Source organism: Entelurus aequoreus, linkage group LG19, assembly GCF_033978785.1.
Source record: "Entelurus aequoreus isolate RoL-2023_Sb linkage group LG19, RoL_Eaeq_v1.1, whole genome shotgun sequence".
Classification (NCBI taxonomy): Eukaryota; Metazoa; Chordata; class Actinopteri; order Syngnathiformes; family Syngnathidae; genus Entelurus; species Entelurus aequoreus.
Window position 1 is genome coordinate 22,180,981 of NC_084749.1, and position 23,341 is coordinate 22,204,321.

The 23,341-nt window shown below is 42.7% G+C and overlaps 1 protein-coding gene across 1 annotated transcript; it reads right to left on the minus strand.

The window, feature by feature from the left end:
- Positions 1-521: 521 nt before the first annotated feature.
- Positions 522-23,341, minus strand: cluap1 (clusterin associated protein 1). The gene is made up of 13 exons (XM_062028074.1): positions 23,199-23,341; positions 22,831-22,893; positions 22,623-22,734; positions 22,470-22,554; positions 22,213-22,389; positions 22,039-22,134; positions 10,180-10,263; positions 9,974-10,107; positions 7,849-7,990; positions 6,734-6,806; positions 6,528-6,665; positions 4,845-4,894; positions 522-860 (listed from the first exon to the last, which is right to left on the minus strand). The coding sequence occupies exons 2-13, from the start codon at positions 22,850-22,852 to the stop codon at positions 696-698; spliced, it is 1,278 nt and encodes a 425-aa protein (XP_061884058.1). The 5' UTR covers positions 22,853-22,893; positions 23,199-23,341; the 3' UTR covers positions 522-695.

Here is a 23,341-nt window from a genome sequence, read left to right on the forward strand (position 1 = left end):
GCGATGTAGTATGAGCTTTTTAAAATGCAAATTACAACTAGAGATGTCCGATAATGGCTTTTTTGCCGATATTGTCCAACTCTTAATTACCGATATCAACCAATACCTATATATACAGTCGTGGCATTAACACATTATTATGCCGAATTTTGTTGTGATGCCCCGCTGGATGCATTAAACGATATAACAAGGTTTTCCAAAATAAATCAACTCAAGTTATGGAAAAAAAATGCCAACATGGCACTGCCATATTTATTATTGAAGTCACAAAGTGCTTTATTTTTTTTTAACATGCCTCAAAACAGCATCTTGGAATTTGGGACATGCTCTCCCTGAGATAATCCTGATACCCACTACAACTATGGGAAGTACTATACTTTGACTTTCACAAAGTGCATTATTTTTTTTAAACATGCCTCAAAACAACAGCTACAAAAACAATGAAGGCACACAGCTTCAGTCTAGAGAGTATACTAGAGTAATAAAGTAAACAATAACATAGTCCTCCTTTTTCAATAAGGTGCCGTCAACAAAAATATTTTATTACAAAAATACACAAATATTGAAACATAAAGGTATAATCTATATGGATGCTCTGTGTTACACAATGGATTAGTAGTACTATATTCAGTATTATACAAGTTTACAATAGAATATATATGATGGGCTGGAATATGAAAAAGGTTGCTAATAAATCAGAAGTCGTCGCTCTCATCAGACAGAGGAGGTCTCACGCGGCCCCTGGAGGAGCGAGTTGGCCTCAACACGGGATCTTCCAAACTGTCATCGTCCAATGCTTTGCTCACGTCCTCATCTTCCTCTTCATCATCTTCGTCCACCTCAATCTCACTCTCTTCAGACTAAAACAGGCAGAAAAGCCATCAAGAAATGTTGAACTCACAATTGTATATTTACAATAAGTACTAGAAAGTACTACAAATCTATAGCTAGAAAAAGGGTATGCAATCCATCCGTAACAGTCAATTGACTATAACAATGCTTTGTTTCTTGCCATATATACATAGTACTGCACAACAGTGAGCAAACCCATAGACCAGGGGTGTCCAAACTTTTTCCATTGAGAACCGCACACTAAAAATCAAAGCATACGTGGGCCATTTTGATATTTTTCATTTTCAAAACCAATTAAATATGAATACTTTTATTAGCCTTTAGGTTCTCCTCAAGTTTGGTCCCGGGGACCCAGAAGGGTTTCAATCATAAAAAATTTAAAAACGAGTCATACATACACTATATTCCCAAAATTATTTGGCCACCCATCCAAATGATCAGAATCAGGTGTCCTAATCACTTGGCCCGGCCACAGGTGTATAAAATCAAGCACTTAGGCATGGAGACTGTTTCTACTAACATTTGTGAAAGAAACTGGAACTGTCATAGGATGCCACCTGTGCAACAAATCCAGTCGAGAAAATGTCCTCGCTCCTAAATATTCCAAAGTCAATTGTCGGCTTTATTATAAGAAAATGGAAGAGTTTGGGAACAACAGCAACTCAGCCACAAAGTGGTAGACCACGTAAACTGACAGAGAGGGGTCAGTGGATGCTAAAGTGCATAGTGTTGCTACAGAGCTCCAAACTTCATGTGACCTTCCAATTAGCCCACGTACAGTACGCAGAGAGCTTCATGTAATGGGTTTCCATGGCCGAGCAGCTGCATCTAAGCCATACATCACCAAGTCCAATGCAAAGCGTTGGATGCAGTGGTGTAAAGCATGTTGCCACTGGACTCTATAAAGCAGTGGAGACGCCTTCTCTGGACTGATGAATCACGCTTTTCCTTCTGGCAATCTGATGGACCAGTCTGGGTTTGGAGGTTGCCAGGAGAAGGGTACATTTCGGACTGAATTGTGCAAGTGGGAAATTTGGTAGACGAGGAATTATGGTGTGGGGTTGTTTTTCAGGAGTTGGGCTTGGCCCCTTAGTTCCAGTGAAAGGAACTTCGAATGCTCCAGGATACCAAAACATTTTGGACAATTCCATGCTACCAACCTTGTCGGAACAGTTTGGAGCGGGCCCCTGCCTCTTTCAACGTGACTGGGCACCAGTGCACAAAGCAAGGTCCATAAAGACATGGATGACAGAGTCTGGTGTGGATGAACTTGACTGACCTGCACAGAGTCCTGACCTGAACCCAATAGAACACCTTTGGGATTACTTAGAACGGAGACTGAGAGCCAGGCCTTCTCGACCAACATCAGTGTGTGACCTCTCCAATGCGCTTTTGTAAGAATGGTCCAAAATTCCTATAAAAACACTCTGTAGACAGCCTTCCCAGAAGAGTTGAAGCTGTAATAGCTGCAAAAGGTGGACCGACATCATATTGAACCCTATGGTTTAGGAATGGGGTGGCACTTCTAGTTCATATGTGAGTCAAGGCAGGTGGCCAAATACTTTTGGCAATATAGTGTATATATATATATTTTTATTTTATTTAATTTTTTCAAACGCTTAAATAAACTTATCTATCTGTCGATATAAGTAAAGGTTAAAAATGTTTGATGCCCTTTTTGTTAAAAAAAAACCCTGTATTTAATGGCAAAAACAAAATATGCAATATTTCCCCACAATTTAAAAAAAAAGCGGAATATTTGATGTGAAGTAATATAAGCCTTAAATAGGTCAAGTTATAACATTGATTTTGATTCATCATTTTTTGAGCAATGACAGTTTTAAAAACAAAATCCCATTAAAATTCTCAAGGATCCAAAAAGGCTCATGAAAGTGTTAAAAATATGTCATTCATTATTTATTTTCAATGCCTAAATCTCTAGATCAACTTCAGATCTATCCATCAATTACACATTTTCATTATTTTATGTTTTATGCCTTTTTTGCTATAGAAAACTTTGTTTTTATGGCAAACACAAAATATGCAGTGTTTTCTGCAAAAAATATTTCAAAGTGGAATATTTGATGTGACGTAATAGGTAAATAATTCATAATAACATTTATTTTGATTCATTATTATTTTTGAACAATTGCAGTTTGAAAGAAAAAATAGCCTGCGTGGCAGCTTTGTGTTTAATTTGTCAACATTGCAACTTTTTCCTCGTTGCATTTCACCCGTTTGCTCTTTTTATCCGAAAATTCATAAATGTATTATTAATATAGTTATTATTTTTATTCCGCCAGATTTTCGCCGCGCTCCAGGGCCCACAGTTTTCATCCGATTGGAACCGTATCAAGAACGTTCAGCTCGGCAGGGACGGTTGTGCTCACGTTGGTTTGTCTTCCCAAATATCCCAGATTACAAGGAATTCCAGATTTTCCTGGAAATTCTTCAGTTTTTTGAAAACCTTTTTCTCCCAGTTTTCGTCCGATCGGAACCGTTGAAGTATAGAAACATTCGGCTCAATTCAGACAACAAAAATGTCTATTTTTTTTCTTCCCAAAACTCCCAGATTACCAGGAATTCCTGGAATTGTTTTTTAAAATGAATGGGGCATTTTTCAAATTTGCACAATTCCCACTTTTCTCACCCGATTCAAACCATTCTACCAGCCACACATTTCACTCAACCTGGACATTCGACAAATGCAGAGGACAAATTTCACCACATCTAGTGTGTGTGTGACAATCATTGGTACTTTAATCTTTAATCTTAAAAAGTCAAAGTGGTTCTGGGTTCCAAAATTTCCCTGATTTCCAGGAACTTTTCAACATTGAAAAAGTGAGTAATTCCGTTCAAGTATCAATACGTTCGGCCCGGCTGGGAAACTGTTGCTAACATTGGATTGTTTTCTGAAATATCCCTGATTACCAGGATTTCCATGTTTTCCTGAAAAATCTTCTCTTTTTAGCATGCATACAGCCTAACATTAGCATGCTTACTTTTTTTGCAACTGTTTACCGGAGAGTCATATAACTTGGTTTGTGACACATGCAAAATGTTTTTCAGCTAATTTTGCAACCATTTACCCCAGAGTCACATAACTTAGTATGATACACATGCTAACTTTTTAAACTAATTTCGCACACATTTACCCCATAGGCACATAACTTATGTGATACTGGAATTGCACAGATTGTAGTTTAATGTTTTTTTTGTAGTAGTATTTTTATAATGTGCCACTGGCCGTTAAAAAATTAGCTGCAGACCGTAAATTGCCCCCTGGTCGCACTTTGGACACCTCTGCTCCAAACATACACTAGATGCCTCACGGATTGGCCAGATCATGTCAAGCTGTCGGCTATCTTGCGGCAGTCATTTGCAAGGAATTCAGCATCGATACCGTATTACTGTATGCCAAACAACTTATTTAAATAAATAAATTGTAATATTTCTAACATGAAATACATTATGTAACTACTCCAAATGCAAACTTTATGCTACAGTGTCACAATTTAATAAAAAGAAAATATATATTTCCCCTAAAAGATTGCTACCGTAAGTGTGCTACATTGATAACTACAAATCTATAAGTACTACAATTTTTGACAACCATGTAAATGAGTAATTACTTCATGTATCCACATGGCTGTCATATTAACTTGCACCAGTTGACTGAGTGGTCATGACTGCCGCAAGATGGAGGACACAGACTATAGATGTCAGAGTATACCCAACAAATTGCAACAATGTATACGTAGGAGTATAATATATATTGCAGGAAAGTACTTGAAGTCGAATGTCAGGATGGATTATGCTAATTTGTGCTAATACACAATAATACACAGTTTACTACACAAAGCCCTGTCACAAACCTTTCCTTTCTGTTTTAGCCTTGCGGAAATGGCTAATGTTGGCTAGAAATAAACAAGTGAGTGCAGAGAAATGGATGAGAGCAGGAAAAGTCAAAACATCTGTACAGTTATCTTTACCTCATCACTCTCACCACCTTGCATGTTCCCGATGAATCTTGTTCCTCTTCCTAGAAGGGAAAAGTTGTATATATTAATGGTGGTACTGATTGAGATGAATCTTGTATGTACTTGACAGGAGATGGATGCATCAAATATTCGACTTTTGTTAGGATGATAAGATTTATTTCTAATAATCTGTAGATTTCATGTCGATAAATAAGGTTAAACATGTTGTTCTATAACACTGCTAAAACTACTACCACAAATATAACATTTCAGTTATAATTTATTTAGATCTAAAAAAGGGGTTGGCAACCTTTGCTATTAAAAGATCTATTTTGTACCTTCTTGCACAGGCAAATGTATCTATCCATGTTAGGGCGGCAGCAATCAAATATCTTAATAATCGAGGAAGCTATCCATTAGCTTGTTCAATTAATCGGATAAAACACAATGTGTATTTTAGGGGAAAATAGTTGAAACAAACAACGACTTTTCTGCTTGCCATAATTTTCATAATTGTTTTCTAATAAATAAATATCGTCGTTGAAATTGCACTTTTAACATACAGTTAGTGCATGAATAAAATAAATACACATATCACGCACTTGCACACCTCCACTGTCATCTAGCAGTGGAGTAACTCTGTCCATGTATTTAAAAGTTCTGGTACACTCATTAACTCTTGTGCATTCTAGTGTCCAAAACGGATATTACATGTATGCTTATGTAATGTGATTGATCAGTTTGAAGGTTAGCATTATTTTTCATAAAATTGCATTGTGATTTTAGTTATTCTCCAGTGTAGACGCCTCAAAAGGTGTCGTTTTTCCTCAAATCCTCAGTGCCATTCCATGTTTTGTTTTTGTTGTTATTGTCAATAGTGCTGTGTGTGTCTGTGTGGATGTGTAGGTATGCTTTCTTATCTTCTATTATTTTTATTTTTTATTTTTTTGTACAGTAGTTTGTGTTTGCCGCTTGCATGTGTATGAAAAGTGCTCTTTAAATAAAGTTTGATTTGATTGCAACGTTGTTAAAATAGGATATTGAAATAAAGTATACACACATTCTCTTAAGAACTCTTTCGGTCCCATTGACTTCCATTATAAGTAGTACTTTTTTAACAGACTGTAATCCTGGTATGTGACTATGCTTTTTCCATGAAAGCCGAGCTAATCTCATTCTTGCCGACTGAAAAACAAGAAAATGCTGTTTTGGTGGAATTGTGCTCCTTAACCACAAGATGGCGTTGGAACACAGTTTTGATGAGCTTAATGAGTACATTTTCAAATTATTGACATAGTCAAGGCTGTAACTAATTACCCAACCTCAAATATTCCACTCTGCAACTTATTTTTAGAAATATTGCATATTTCGCATTTTCTTTGAAAAAAAAAGTTGTCATCTTTGACAAAAAGGCCATAAAACATTAAAAAAAGCATTTAAAATAATAAAACATTTTATTGTTAAAATAATTCAAGCGTTGAAAGTAAAAATAGGTATTAATTTATTGCCGACTCATGACACGTTTATGTGCAGGTCCTTTTTGGATCCTAAGATTTGCACAAGGGTTACACAAGTATTCTAAGCAACATAATATAAATCCAAAGCTTTTTCTCTAATTGAATTAATCGATTAATCGTTGCAGTCCTGATTCAGACCTCATACTAAAATAATTCACAAAACAAAAAGCTGACATACGGAACAAATCGCTGGTCCGTGTAGCATCCATCATGCCGTTTCGAGCGGGCCGTGGATTTGAGGGTCGAGACTCTTCCAAGTCACTGTCAGTGTCCGCGTCGTCCTCAAGGACGTCCATGTCAGAGTCCACATCTTTCACTGCAAGACATACGTTACGTAACATAAAGATGAGCAACGCTCTGCTTTGTTTTCTGTGTTGGTCTCACATGAGCTCCTCATAAGATCTCTGTCTTCCTCTTTCAGATTTTGCTGCATCATCCGAAGAGTGTTCTCCACCTCCTGCATGGGCAACACAGAGAAGACGAGTGAGCAAGGTGAAGCAAACAGGAGAATCTTGAGTTAGCATATTGACTCAGCTACGGTAAATTAAAACATGTTTCAGATGGTAATACATGTCAGGTAAATTCACCTCACAAACTAACTTTATCTAAAGCAGGGAAGTCAAACGTACGGCCTTTGGACCGGATCAGACCCGCAAACAGGTTTAAACCGGCCCGCAAAATGAGTTTGTTAAGTATTAAAATGAGCTGCAATTTTTTATGAAATAAACTGCTGTTCTAAATGTGTCCACTGGATGTTGCAATAGCAATTCCAATGTAACCCACATTACACTGTTTAAGATGAGGTGTCAGCTGACTTTAAGCGCCCTCTGGATTGGCTGCCGCTACTCCAATTAGCTGCTCCTGTTGTGGCTGGCAGCAGACTAATGCTGTACCGACACACAATACCTTTTTTTAATAAATGATTTACTCAACAATTATAATCAATTATTTACTCAACAGATAAAATAACAAAACGGTAAGATGCAAAGACTTAAGTCAGCATGACTATCATCTTTGTAGTAAAGATTCTGTGCAGCGCTCGCAATTTGTTGACGGCACAATGTGCACTCTGAACTCCATTGTAAAAAGTGTGTTTCTACATTTGTTGTTATATTTTATTTTATGCTTGAATTTACTATGTTCACATTGGTTACGTTTGTAGTCATGCTACCTTTAATTCGGCCATTTGACAACTGTTTTGATTATATTATCATTTTTAACATTTGAATGATGATAAATTGATGTGTTGTGGCAGTTGTGGATGTCACCAATGTGGCAGTTTGAGGAAACACACTTCAGAATGTGCTTGTTATATTTTTAGTCGAAGTAAAACAACTGAAACAAATTTGAAGTGGTCTTTTTTTTAAATGATAATGCCATGATTTTACCACATGGGAATAGATTTTCCTCCAGGCGACCCCTGAGCTAAAATGAGTTTGACACCCTCGATCTAAAGTGATATACTAATGATAATGATTTTAAACATCATGTTAACATACCTCAAACCTCTCTTGCTCCAGCTGATGGTAATCTTCCAGCTGAGACTCTAGGAAACAAAGGTTTTTTAACTTTGCCACGTAGATCTCATATTGCTTCTGAAGTTCGTCTTCGATCTTCTCATATTCATCCATGAATGCTGGTCTAACACAGTGACACAGGGAAAAAAAGACACAACTTTAGTGCTTGTGTGTGCATTTTCTTTATTCCAACGTGAATAGAGATAACCATAAAAAGCCTTTTTTAAAAAAAAAAAAAGACTAGTGTGTAGGAAATGTGCATTTCTTAAATTATATGCGTTCGTGTTTATAACTTTGTTGTGGAGCAAGTCAGTAAAAATCCTTGAGTAGTTTTTTATTTTAATCTCTAATTTAAAAGACTGTTTACCTACTAAATTAAACTAAATTTTAACATTCCGCCAGGGAAGAATATCAAATGTAAATAAACCAGGGGTGTACAAAGTGTAGCCTGTGTTATATTGTAGTAATAAAATAAGCAGCAACAATTGAAAAATACAGCAAAACCATATTATGTTATGTAACAAGAACAATGTTGATACTAACAAGACAGATTTTTCTTTTAATATTTATTAGACATTTTTTAGCCTATTTTTTAAAGAAAATACATGCCTCAGTCAATTATCCAAATTATACGATTACATCATATTGATATTGTTACGTGCAATGTTTGGCCTTACGATAGCTGAGGTGGTTTACAAAAATGTGGCAAAAAAACGCCTAATACAAAAAGTGGGGCTTACAAAACCGTGATTTCACTCTACTAAAAAAGGAAATTTTATGTTTTATCATTCACAGGCACGGTTTGAGATAAGAACACATATGCTTTTCTTATTTTTATGCATTCTAAGTCGTAAAATACAGCCTGTACGAGGCGGCTAACAATGTACAGCTAATGAGAGTCCACTATTCGGCCCATAAAGCCCTCTGAAAAAACAACAATGCCAAAAAATACTCCCATTTACATCTTGTGACCTGAATATTACCCAAGTATAGCAATATTGTTATTATAAGCGCTAACACAGATGAACTATTTTTAGCGCCGCCATGATCACAGAGCTAACTAATATATGCAACTAGTGTTGACATATTGAGCCGGTGAGCCACTGAATCGCCTCAGAGTTGCTAAAAATTAATTGTAGATCATAAATCATGATTCTCACTTGTATAGTAGAAAATTGTGGTCATAAACCGAGAAGTTGGTCAACTTTGACATTCAATTCATACTAGGAGATGGCAAGGAAGACATTACTTTTTCTTTAATATCTGCGTGAGGGTTATAAATTACTATTCATCTATTAGGGAAGATATGAACATCCCATCAGTTGGCATCCCAGTGAGAGCAGACATTGTACAGTAAGTGGTTGTTTTATTATGTTCCTACTTTGTATTTCTTGTTTAGCACTTAGCGATACTGCTGCATGATGCTTAGTGTTTCAATAAAGCTGGATCTGTTTAGCACACAGACTTTCTATTTTTTAAAGCATTACATGGATTAAATTATTTAAAATGTCAATAAACTTCTCAATCAATCATCGATCAAAAACAGCTTCTAAAACTTGTAGCTCATTCTCCTAATATTCAGGCTTATAAATATAAGGTTAAGGATCATCATTTGTCCCAAAGTAATCGCTGTCGTCTCATAAAGTCTGCCATCAGTAGTACTGTTGTTGTTGAAGGGAAAAGCGAACGCTGTGATACATCTGTGAAATTAATACGCTGCCACATGCTTAAAATGAGCAAAATTTGTAAATATTACATCTGATGATGACTGTGCCTGTTACTAAATTACAGATATACTTACAGCATTTATATAAAACATTGATGGAAGCTTTTGGATGTTTTTAGAATGCTTTTTAGGCGTAACAGAGCGACTACCATTTGCTCCATTGTTAGCTGACTTTTACTAGCATTTATTTACGAATTAGAATGCATAAGAATAGGAAAAACGTGTTATGGTCCAACATAGGGATTGTGAATGATAGACAAAACACCCCAAAAAAGCAGTTCCATTTTCAATATAAACAATTCATAACCATCTGTTCTAAATACAAAATGATAACTGATCAGCTGTCAATCATTGGTTATTGTGGGAACACCATCAACTCACCGCACACTTTGCAGCGTCTGAAGTCTCTTCCGACTTCTCTCCAGGTCCTGTTTTTTCTTTTCTATCTTGGCATCCAGACTGGCCTCGTCAGAAACAATATTATTCAACATTTCTTTGGTCTTCTCCGTGGTTTCCTTAATCGGAAGAAATACGTAGGTATGAATGTATTAATTTCAAAGAAAAACATTATCAAGAGAAATACTTACCAAGGCTTCTTTGATGGCAGCTCTGAGGGCCCTTTCAGTCCCGTCGATCTCAAGGGGTCTGGCAATGGCCGCTGTTCTCTTTTCCTAAACATACATCAGGTATATTCAACTAAATTTCCAGAAAGCTGAACACTGGGAAGTGGACTTCTGCCTTAACTATTAGCCTTATTTTGTATATTCCAGAGAACCAGCGTCCTCGAGTTTAGTTTAGTTTATTATTTCTTCGGTCAGTGGTCAACCAAATAAACAAACAGTTTTACATAAACAAACAGTTGTTTGTTTGTTTTCATAAATTGAAAATGTTGCAGACCGAAAGGGTTTAGGCTGAAGTTGAACACTTATTGCGCCTAACCCTATAAACAATGTCAAATACAAGATGAGCTTCCAAAAATTATGAAATTTCCTTTGCACAACATATTATAAAAACACATTGTACACAACATAAACACTGTTCAATTATATACACAGTGAACATTTGATTTTGGTATATTAATTTTGTCAGAGTTACAAGACCGCTCTGCTGTTTTTAAGGACCTGCTGCAAAAAACCGTGTCAAAGATCATCTATATCAGTGGTCCCCAACCACCGGGCCGCGGCCGCACAAGAAATAAAAAAAATTTAAAAAAATAAAAATGTGTATTTTATTTTTTTATTAAATCAACATAAAAAACACAATATATACATTATATATCAATAAAAATCAATACAGCCTGCAGGGATACAGTCCGTAAGCACACATGATTGTATTTCTTTATGACAAAAAAAAATAAATATATATACATATATATTTTTTTTTTACTACGCCTCCCCCCACCCCCCGGTCCGTGGGACAAATTTTCAAGCATTGACCGGTCCGCAAGTACAAAAAGGTTGGGGACCACTGATCTATATGACAACACTCTAAAGTTTTTAAGATTTTGCTGCAAAGTCTCTCGCAAGTTTTTTTTAAACTGAACTCACAGGCCACCAACCAGTTAAAAAGCCCAAATGATGAAAAAAAAAGGGGACCTAAAATGGAACCTTGAGGAACACCACTACTAAAACTAAAGAAGTTGAACAAATGACTACTGACTGTATCTGAAATAAACAAGCTACAGCAACACCTTAGTTATTACATAAATCACATTACCAAAATTAACTGCCAAAAAGGAAAAGACTTAAAAGCGTGCCTTAATGAACACCTCAGTTATGTAAATTACAAGTTCGGACTCCGGTGTTCTATGTTAGCTAACAATAACATGTCAACGCAGGGATCTGTGTGGTCCAATTTTCTCTATACAGCAGGTGCACTCTCGCTTTTTTATTAGTTTGCTTTAAAAAAGTTTTTGAACTGAAATCAGGGGGCCGGTATGGAGTCATTCCCGGGTCGGATTCGACCCCCGGTTCACCAGTTGAACAGCCCTGTTGTACATTTATTCTAAAAGACAATAGGGACACTTTCAAATTGCGTGCGCCTACACTTAAATAAATTAGAATGATATGGAATCAGAGGGATGGTCTTGAACTGGATAAGAAACTACTTAACCAACAGGAAGCAATTTGTGAAAATAGGTGAAAGTATGTCAACAGCGCTGCAGATATCTTGCGGCGTACCCCAGATATCAACACTAGGACCAAAATTGTTCAATCGTTATACAAGCGACATTTGTAAAGTTACAAAGGACTTAGTCAGTATTATTTGCTGGCGACACGACTGCTTTTTGTTCAAGAGAGAACACACAGAAGCTAATACAAATAACAGAAGAAATGAACAAATTAAAAGAAATAGTTTGACAAAAACAGACTCTTTAAATCTCAGTAAAACTAAAATAATGCTATTTGGTAACAGCGGAAGACAAAGTCAGACACAAATGCAAATAGACGGAGTAGATGTTGAAAAAGTAACATAAATCAAATTTTGGAGTGTAATAATAAATGAGAAAATGAGCTGGAAATCTCATATAAAACATATACAACACAAGGTGGCAATAAATATTTCAATAAAGAACAAAGCAAACATTGTCTACTGCTTGCTAGTGTTACCATATCTGAGTTATTGTGCAGAAATATGAGGAAATAACTACAGTACAGTTCATTCACTAACAGTGTTACAAAAACAGTCAGTTAGAATTATACATCATGTTGGATATAGAGAACATACAAACCCTTTATTTATTGAATCGAAAATATTGAAATTCAATGATTTGGTGCATTTGCAAACAGCTAAAATTATGTACAAAGCAAATTATAACTTGCTACCCTAGCCGCTGAAAAGGGGAGTCAGTGGCTGTGGGTCAAGCGAAGGGACTCCACCTGGGCTTTCAAGTGAGTGATGCCATCTAGGGAGTGATCCTGGGACGCTGGGACTCACTGCTGAACCCTCTGGAGGTGTCGTGGGCCTATCAGCGAAACACTGAGGATGGGGGGCGCCCACTTGATAACCCAGAGGATGCCTTCACTCACTTGACCATCCCACTAAGTCGCATAGGTGTCTCAAGTATGCATTAGGGGATTGTAACATCTAGTCCTACACAACAGATCTGATCATCTGGTGAACCAGTGACTGCTGTGAAAGGGCAGCTGACAACAAGGGAAAGACCTTGCGACGGCATGGAAAGACAGCTGGCAGGAGGGAATAGACCCCAACGGGGCTGCCATGGGCTAGCTACCCGTGGTGGCAGGATCCAGCACGAACGGTGTATGGGTTCCACCCAAACATGGCTACGAAAAGTTCTAAGAAGAAAATACCCCCTGAGTCAGCGAGAGCGGGGGCGGAAGATGGCTCATCGGCAGAACACCCGGTAACGAACACAGGAACGGAACAGACTACGAGTTTGATGATCAGCATACCTGAGGCTCCAACAGCCACAGCAGGACACAAGCTTCAGAGCTGCGTATGTGGTTGGACAAAGGTTACTTCCACCCAAGGCCTGAAAATACACCAAGGCAAGAAAGGGTGCCTAAAGAAGGGTCAACAGGGAACTCGCATCGACAGCTACTTTCTGAGAAGCAGGTCGAGTCAGTCGACTGAAGTTCAGCAGCAGGACAAACCCCACAGTCTGCAGGACATCAACACCCCTGTCCCTGAGGAGGCAGAACTAGGCACGGGAGAACAACCTGAACCCAACCCACTACGACCTGCAACGGAAAAGAAGATCCGGGGGCGAAGGCCATTTGTCAAGTGGCCAAAATCCTGCGACGGGACACTGTGGAAGGAGGTCAACACTGATCTCTGCAACATCATAGAAGGGATCAGAGGCACCGCCATGAAGAAGTTGGAGAGAATGGGGGATCTAATCTATGCCTATGGAGTGGAACGGTTTGGAGTGGTCGAAGGAAAACGATCTGCTCCATCAATCCCCACTAAGTCCAGAAGACAGACAGAAATAGACCGCCTAGTCAAGGAGAGGAGACAGCTGAAGAAGCAATGGAGGAAGGCCACAGAGGAGGAGAAGGAGGGCATAAACCTGCTGCAGGGAGAGATCCAGAGTAGACTTGCAACACTGAGGAGAGCGGAAAACCTTCTGAGGAAGCGCAGAAGGAAGGAGCAAACAAGAACACGCTTCTACAAAGACCCCTTCAAATTTGTGAAGAGTCTGTTCACAAAGGAGAAGTCTGGAAGTCTCTCAGTGTCAAAGGCTAACCTGGAAGAACATCTGCAAAAATCCAGCACAGACGACCGACACCATGAAGAGGTTACACTCCCACCTGACATGCCACCAGTCAATCCACCAGAGCACGATCTAGACATCAGCCTACCCAGATGGAGTGAAGTAGACAAAACCGTGCGTAGAGCAAGGGCCGCATCAGCTCCAGGTCCCAACGGAGTTCCATACAGGCTCTACAAAAACGCACCAGATGTCCTGCGCTTCCTCTGGAAGCTGATGAGAGTCGTGTGGCAAAAGAAGGAGATACCAACTTCCTGGCGAAGAGCCGGTGGAATCCTTATCCCCAAGGAAAAGGACTCATCAGAAATCGGCCAATTCCGCCAGATCAGCCTTCTAAATGTCGAGGGAAAAATATTCTTCAGCGTGGTTGCTCATAGGCTGGCAGGATATCTGCAAAGAAACAACCTGATTGACACATCAATCCAGAAAGCAGGCATCTCAGGCTTCCCCGGTTGCATGGAACATACAAGTGTCATCTGGCATCAGATCCAGGTTGCCAAGAAGGAGAGAACAGACCTTTATGTGGTTTTCCTGGATCTCGCCAATGCCTTTGGCTCAGTCCCTCACAACCTCCTGTGGACAGCTTTCGACTACTTCAGGGTCCCAGCAGCTCTCACAACCCTTGTCAAGGCCTACTTCCAGGACGTCCAGCTATGCGTGACAACTGCCGAGTACACCACAGCATGGCAACACCTGGAGGTGGGAATCATGGCCGGCTGCACCATCTCCCCGCTGGCCTTCACCATGGCCATGGAGGTGATCATCCGGGCATCGCGATGGGTGGTTGGGGGACAGCTAATAAGACCTGGCCTGAGGCTGCCGCCTGTCAGAGCCTACATGGATGACCTCACAACACTCACCACAACCAAGGCTTGCACTGTACGGCTTCTGAGAAAGCTCCAAGAAAACATCGAGCTGGCTCGCATGAAGATCAAGCCAAGCAAGTCCAGAAGCATCTCTATTGACAAGGGGAAACTGTCACACCACCGCTTTCACATTGGTGAGGAACCTATTCCAACAGTCTCCGAGAAGCCTGTGAAGTCCCTAGGTCGTTGGTATGATGCCTCCCTCAAAGACAAAGAGCAGGTAGATCAGCTCAGGAAGGAGGTAGCCAGCGGCCTGGAGAACATCGACAGAACCCTGCTTCCTGGCAAGCTGAAGCTCTGGTGCATGCAGTATGGACTACTTCCACGCCTATTGTGGCCACTAACCCTCTATGAAGTCCCGCTCTCTAAGGTGGAAAAGCTGGAGAGACTGGTTAGCTCATATGCAAGGAAGTGGCTTGGCCTTCCCAGGTGCCTCAGCAGTATTGGACTCTACGGCAAAGGAATGTTAGAACTGCCCATTTCCAGTCTCTCAGAGGAGTTCAAGTGCGCCAAAGTCAGACTGGAGATGATGCTACTGGATTCGAGTGATCCATTTGTAGCCCAAGCTGCCCCCATTCTGGCTACTGGGAGGAAGTGGACCCCACTGGCTGCAACTGAGCAGGCTAAAGCAGCACTCAGGCACAGAGACATTGTGGGCCGAGTACTGCAGGGGAGGAGTGGTCTTGGCCTTGGGGCCAATACACCAGCCTGGAGCAAGGCCACTCCATCTCAGAGACGCAAGCTGGTGGTCCAGGAGATACGTCGGGAAGAGGAAGCAAGAAGGTGCGCACAAGCTGTGGCGCAGGCAAAACAAGGGCAGTGGATGACATGGGAAGGAGTAGAGAAGAGGAAGATCTCCTGGAAAGAGCTGTGGGAGATGGAGGCATTCAGGGCAAGCTTTACCATCAGGGCTGCCTACGATGTCCTGCCTTCTCCAAAAAACCTCAGCCAGTGGTATGGTGAAGACCCCACATGCCCTCTGTGTCCGAGTCCAGCAACACTGAAGCACATCCTGGTGGGCTGCAAGACCAGCCTCACCCAAGGCCGTTACACCTGGCGGCACAACCAGGTGCTAAAGTGTCTTGCAGCAGTGCTGGAAAGTCGACGGACAAGTGTCAATGCCCTTCCTCCTTCGTCATCCCGTTGGCAAGCAACAACATTTGTCCGGGAGGGCGAGGGTCAAGCCAACCTCACCCCCACAAGACCAGACACTGGACAGCTAGGCGGGGCACGGGACTGGAGACTGCTGGCAGACCTGGGCCAGAGACTCTGCTTCCCAGTTGAGATTGCGTCCACCAACCTGCGGCCAGATCTTGTTCTGTGGTCAGCTTCGCTCAGGCTCGTGTACATCATAGAGCTCACGGTGCCCTGGGAGAGTGCAATGGAGGAGGCCTACGAGCGCAAGAAGTTGAGGTACACTGAGCTTGCAGCCGATGCGCAACAACAAGGCTGGAAAGCGAGGGTACGCCCAGTGGAAGTAGGCTGCAGAGGATTCGTGGCCACCTCAACATCCAGGCTCCTCAGGGAAATGGGAGTGCGAGGGAAGGCCCATCGACAGGCAGTGAAAGACCTCTCAAAAGCCGCTGAAAAGGGGAGTCAGTGGCTGTGGGTCAAGCGAAGGGACTCCACCTGGGCTTTCAAGTGAGTGATGCCATCTAGGGAGTGATCCTGGGACGCTGGGACTCACTGCTGAACCCTCTGGAGGTGTCGTGGGCCTATCAGCGAAACACTGAGGATGGGGGGCGCCCACTTGATAACCCAGAGGATGCCTTCACTCACTTGACCATCCCACTAAGTCGCATAGGTGTCTCAAGTATGCATTAGGGGATTGTAACATCTAGTCCTACACAACAGATCTGATCATCTGGTGAACCAGTGACTGCTGTGAAAGGGCAGCTGACAACAAGGGAAAGACCTTGCGACGGCATGGAAAGACAGCTGGCAGGAGGGAATAGACCCCAACGGGGCTGCCATGGGCTAGCTACCCGTGGTGGCAGGATCCAGCACGAACGGTGTATGGGTTCCACCCAAACATGGCTACGAAAAGTTCTAAGAAGAAAATACCCCCTGAGTCAGCGAGAGCGGGGGCGGAAGATGGCTCATCGGCAGAACACCCGGTAACGAACACAGGAACGGAACAGACTACGAGTTTGATGATCAGCATACCTGAGGCTCCAACAGCCACAGCAGGACACAAGCTTCAGAGCTGCGTATGTGGTTGGACAAAGGTTACTTCCACCCAAGGCCTGAAAATACACCAAGGCAAGAAAGGGTGCCTAAAGAAGGGTCAACAGGGAACTCGCATCGACAGCTACTTTCTGAGAAGCAGGTCGAGTCAGTCGACTGAAGTTCAGCAGCAGGACAAACCCCACAGTCTGCAGGACATCAACACCCCTGTCCCTGAGGAGGCAGAACTAGGCACGGGAGAACAACCTGAACCCAACCCACTACGACCTGCAACGGAAAAGAAGATCCGGGGGCGAAGGCCATTTGTCAAGTGGCCAAAATCCTGCGACGGGACACTGTGGAAGGAGGTCAACACTGATCTCTGCAACATCATAGAAGGGATCAGAGGCACCGCCATGAAGAAGTTGGAGAGAATGGGGGATCTAATCTATGCCTATGGAGTGGAACGGTTTGGAGTGGTCGAAGGAAAACGATCTGCTCCATCAATCCCCACTAAGTCCAGAAGACAGACAGAAATAGACCGCCTAGTCAAGGAGAGGAGACAGCTGAAGAAGCAATGGAGGAAGGCCACAGAGGAGGAGAAGGAGGGCATAAACCTGCTGCAGGGAGAGATCCAGAGTAGACTTGCAACACTGAGGAGAGCGGAAAACCTTCTGAGGAAGCGCAGAAGGAAGGAGCAAACAAGAACACGCTTCTACAAAGACCCCTTCAAATTTGTGAAGAGTCTGTTCACAAAGGAGAAGTCTGGAAGTCTCTCAGTGTCAAAGGCTAACCTGGAAGAACATCTGCAAAAATCCAGCACAGACGACCGACACCATGAAGAGGTTACACTCCCACCTGACATGCCACCAGTCAATCCACCAGAGCACGATCTAGACATCAGCCTACCCAGATGGAGTGAAGTAGACAAAACCGTGCGTAGAGCAAGGGCCGCATCAGCTCCAGGTCCCAACGGAGTTCCATACAGGCTCTACAAAAACGCACCAGATGTCCTGCGCTTCCTCTGGAAGCTGATGAGAGTCGTGTGGCAAAAGAAGGAGATACCAACTTCCTGGCGAAGAGCCGGTGGAATCCTTATCCCCAAGGAAAAGGACTCATCAGAAATCGGCCAATTCCGCCAGATCAGCCTTCTAAATGTCGAGGGAAAAATATTCTTCAGCGTGGTTGCTCATAGGCTGGCAGGATATCTGCAAAGAAACAACCTGATTGACACATCAATCCAGAAAGCAGGCATCTCAGGCTTCCCCGGTTGCATGGAACATACAAGTGTCATCTGGCATCAGATCCAGGTTGCCAAGAAGGAGAGAACAGACCTTTATGTGGTTTTCCTGGATCTCGCCAATGCCTTTGGCTCAGTCCCTCACAACCTCCTGTGGACAGCTTTCGACTACTTCAGGGTCCCAGCAGCTCTCACAACCCTTGTCAAGGCCTACTTCCAGGACGTCCAGCTATGCGTGACAACTGCCGAGTACACCACAGCATGGCAACACCTGGAGGTGGGAATCATGGCCGGCTGCACCATCTCCCCGCTGGCCTTCACCATGGCCATGGAGGTGATCATCCGGGCATCGCGATGGGTGGTTGGGGGACAGCTAATAAGACCTGGCCTGAGGCTGCCGCCTGTCAGAGCCTACATGGATGACCTCACAACACTCACCACAACCAAGGCTTGCACTGTACGGCTTCTGAGAAAGCTCCAAGAAAACATCGAGCTGGCTCGCATGAAGATCAAGCCAAGCAAGTCCAGAAGCATCTCTATTGACAAGGGGAAACTGTCACACCACCGCTTTCACATTGGTGAGGAACCTATTCCAACAGTCTCCGAGAAGCCTGTGAAGTCCCTAGGTCGTTGGTATGATGCCTCCCTCAAAGACAAAGAGCAGGTAGATCAGCTCAGGAAGGAGGTAGCCAGCGGCCTGGAGAACATCGACAGAACCCTGCTTCCTGGCAAGCTGAAGCTCTGGTGCATGCAGTATGGACTACTTCCACGCCTATTGTGGCCACTAACCCTCTATGAAGTCCCGCTCTCTAAGGTGGAAAAGCTGGAGAGACTGGTTAGCTCATATGCAAGGAAGTGGCTTGGCCTTCCCAGGTGCCTCAGCAGTATTGGACTCTACGGCAAAGGAATGTTAGAACTGCCCATTTCCAGTCTCTCAGAGGAGTTCAAGTGCGCCAAAGTCAGACTGGAGATGATGCTACTGGATTCGAGTGATCCATTTGTAGCCCAAGCTGCCCCCATTCTGGCTACTGGGAGGAAGTGGACCCCACTGGCTGCAACTGAGCAGGCTAAAGCAGCACTCAGGCACAGAGACATTGTGGGCCGAGTACTGCAGGGGAGGAGTGGTCTTGGCCTTGGGGCCAATACACCAGCCTGGAGCAAGGCCACTCCATCTCAGAGACGCAAGCTGGTGGTCCAGGAGATACGTCGGGAAGAGGAAGCAAGAAGGTGCGCACAAGCTGTGGCGCAGGCAAAACAAGGGCAGTGGATGACATGGGAAGGAGTAGAGAAGAGGAAGATCTCCTGGAAAGAGCTGTGGGAGATGGAGGCATTCAGGGCAAGCTTTACCATCAGGGCTGCCTACGATGTCCTGCCTTCTCCAAAAAACCTCAGCCAGTGGTATGGTGAAGACCCCACATGCCCTCTGTGTCCGAGTCCAGCAACACTGAAGCACATCCTGGTGGGCTGCAAGACCAGCCTCACCCAAGGCCGTTACACCTGGCGGCACAACCAGGTGCTAAAGTGTCTTGCAGCAGTGCTGGAAAGTCGACGGACAAGTGTCAATGCCCTTCCTCCTTCGTCATCCCGTTGGCAAGCAACAACATTTGTCCGGGAGGGCGAGGGTCAAGCCAACCTCACCCCCACAAGACCAGACACTGGACAGCTAGGCGGGGCACGGGACTGGAGACTGCTGGCAGACCTGGGCCAGAGACTCTGCTTCCCAGTTGAGATTGCGTCCACCAACCTGCGGCCAGATCTTGTTCTGTGGTCAGCTTCGCTCAGGCTCGTGTACATCATAGAGCTCACGGTGCCCTGGGAGAGTGCAATGGAGGAGGCCTACGAGCGCAAGAAGTTGAGGTACACTGAGCTTGCAGCCGATGCGCAACAACAAGGCTGGAAAGCGAGGGTACGCCCAGTGGAAGTAGGCTGCAGAGGATTCGTGGCCACCTCAACATCCAGGCTCCTCAGGGAAATGGGAGTGCGAGGGAAGGCCCATCGACAGGCAGTGAAAGACCTCTCAAAAGCCGCTGAAAAGGGGAGTCAGTGGCTGTGGGTCAAGCGAAGGGACTCCACCTGGGCTTTCAAGTGAGTGATGCCATCTAGGGAGTGATCCTGGGACGCTGGGACTCACTGCTGAACCCTCTGGAGGTGTCGTGGGCCTATCAGCGAAACACTGAGGATGGGGGGCGCCCACTTGATAACCCAGAGGATGCCTTCACTCACTTGACCATCCCACTAAGTCGCATAGGTGTCTCAAGTATGCATTAGGGGATTGTAACATCTAGTCCTACACAACAGATCTAGGATGTACAAACATTCTTCTCAACAAAAGGAGGAGAAATATAATCCCTAGAAAAAAATGTAATTTAAAGCATATGTATTCACGTACAACACTTACAATAGAAAAAGGAGAGAGTGAGGAATCCAATGATCCCTTGTACCTAAGTCATACTTGCCAACCCTCCCGTTTTTAGCGGGAGAATCCCGATATTCAGCGCCTCTCCCGACAACCTCCCGGCAGAGATTTTCTCCCGACAAACTCCCGGTATTCAGCTGGAGCTGGAGGCCACGCCCCCTCCAGCTCAATGCGGACCTGAGACTGAGTGAGGACAGCCTGTTCTCACGTCCGCTTTCCCACAAAATAAACAGCTTGCCTGCCCAAAGACGTCATAACATCTAGGGCTTTTATAGAGTGCACAACTGCGCACACAACAAGGAGACGAAGCAGAAGAACGAGGAAATTACAGACATGGCGACCGAAATGATATACTCATCATGAACGGAGAAGTTAAACAGGACAATACTGCCATCTAATGGATAGCCACTGGACCACTGAAATTCAAGTATTTTTTTTTCTTTCTATGTAAATAAAATAAAAAATAAAAAAAAAATATATATAGCTAGAATTCACTGAAAGTCAAGTATTTCATACATATATATATATATATATATATATATATATATATATATATATATATATATATATATATATATATATATATATATATATATATGAAATATATATGAAATATATATGAAATACTCGAGTTGGTGAATTCTAGCTGTAAATAACCACGCCCCCCACCCCCAAACAACCCCCCACCTCCCGATATTGGCGGTCTCAAGGTTGGCAAGTATGACCTAAGTTACGGTCAGAGCGAAAAAAAGATACGTCCTGCACTGCACTCTAATCCTTCACTCTCACGTTCCTCATCCACGAATCTTTCATCCTGGCTCAAATTAATGGGGTAATTGTCGCTTTCTCGGTCCGAATCGCTCTCGCTGCTGGTGTAAACAATGTGCAAATGTTCAACCTGTGACGTCACGCCACTTCCGGTACAGGCAAGGCTTTTTTATCAGCGACCAAAACTTTATCCTCAATGTTCTCTACTAAATCCTTTCAGCAAAAATATGGCAATATCGCGAAATGATCAAGTGTGACACATAGACTGGATCTGCTATCCCCGTTTAAATAAGAAAATTTCATTTCAGTAGGCCTTTTAAGACCTTTAGTGTATCAGTATGTGGAATTAAATTATGGAATGTAAGCAAAGGAGTCAACAAAGTACTAACTTGATGCAGTTTAAGAGATTCGTCAAACACAAAGTGTTTACAATGTAGAAGGAAGTAGAACAACTATATTTATTGTAAATAAGATATGATTAATCTCTTTATGTGGGTCTTAACGGACCTAACTATTTATGAAGAGAACTGTTGTATTTAGAAAACATTGATATAACAGTGCTCCAAATTGAAAACAGGAAGTGAACATATACTGTATGTGTAAGAAACTGCTATGAACTGGAAAAGTGGTAGGATTAAATAAGCACTGCTTCTTCCTACTCCTTTCGAGCATGTTGTAAAGAGAAATGTAAAATATGTGACGTATCATGTTGAAACTGTATTTGTGCACAAAATAAACTTCAACCAACCAACTCACCCTAAGTTCCACCTCCTTGCCTAGTAAATCATACAGAGACGCTCCTTTTGACGTGACCTCAGACGCCAGCTGTCGAGCTTCTTTGAGCTCGGAAATCTGGAGCAAGGACAGACGACTAGTATGAAAATAAAGATAAGAGCGGTTGACAATGTGAGGGAATATTTATCATCATACCCGTGAGCTTATGTCAAACTTGAACTTGCTGCTGTCCTCCACTCTGTCCTCCAGGCCCATCTGCTTGGTCATCATGGCGCTGTAGAGCACCGAGGTGATCTTCAACATCTCTTTCACTGCGTAGCCATCAGCTTGATAGAGGCGCTTGGTGTTTAGCTTGATGTGAGCTTTAGTCGCCTTAAGAAAAGGACACATAAACATACTACATCTATGACCTCATAGATGTATGGTTTTACAATTAAGACGACTCACTATACCATAAACTGAGCCACGGCTTTTATAAAGAATACTCTGTCCGACTCCGTGTCCACGTCCCCGGGAATATCCATTTGAGGCTCATATCTACATCGTAGGACAAAATACACAATTATTTATGATGGCTGAATAGATGAACTTATAGATATTAGTACCTTTTAACCAGCCATATCATGATTTCTGCCACCAGATTGAAGTTAGGTGTCCTGAAGTTCTCCATCGATATCAAGCGAGGATAGCCCAACGCCCTCATCATTTCTGTAAAATCTACCAGTAAGCAAATTGCACACAAAAAAAAAAAACACACACGGGTATTTAGTGGAAATGTGTTTTGAACTTGATGTTGTTGTGATGACGCCTTACTTCTCAAATCTCTGAAGGACATTATTGCCAGTACTGCAGTCTCCACTGGTTTCTTTTACATGCCTGTCAAAAGCACAACAATTAAGTTCTCCAAATTCAAGCAAATATGCGAAATAACTAAATTAGTGTATGAATGAAGGTGCTAATATGTTCAAATATGTATTTAGCTGTAATTTGTGGTTTAGGTTGCAGTGTTTGTGCCAAGCTGTGTTAGTGAGACGAGTAGTAAGCCAACTACAACGCTTAGCGCGCCGCTGTGGTTGTTACACAAGCTATACTTGATTTATTTTCATAAAGTACATTCTCGTTGTTAGGTTATCTTGGGAAATAGATAGTATTTCATGTTTACAAGAGTCGCCAATGGTTACCTGTTCACCAGCCAGTCGAGCGGTCGCCACCGGAGATGTGCTGCTGCTAGTAAGGAAACGCTAGTGCCGTTTGCCCAATGATGTCTCGCTATGCTCAAAGAGCATCCAATGAGAGACGAGGATATTGAAAGAGGCGCCAATGG

Coding starts and splice junctions, on each gene's coding strand:
- cluap1 (XM_062028074.1), bottom strand. CDS start 22,852: ATGTCCTTCAGAGATTTGAGAA. Junction 22,555..22,622: donor ATGATATGGCTGGTTAAAAG/GTACTAATATCT, acceptor CCTACGATGTAG/ATATGAGCCTCAAATGGATA. Junction 4,895..6,527: donor ACGGACCAGCGATTTGTTCC/GTATGTCAGCTT, acceptor TTTCCCTTCTAG/GAAGAGGAACAAGATTCATC.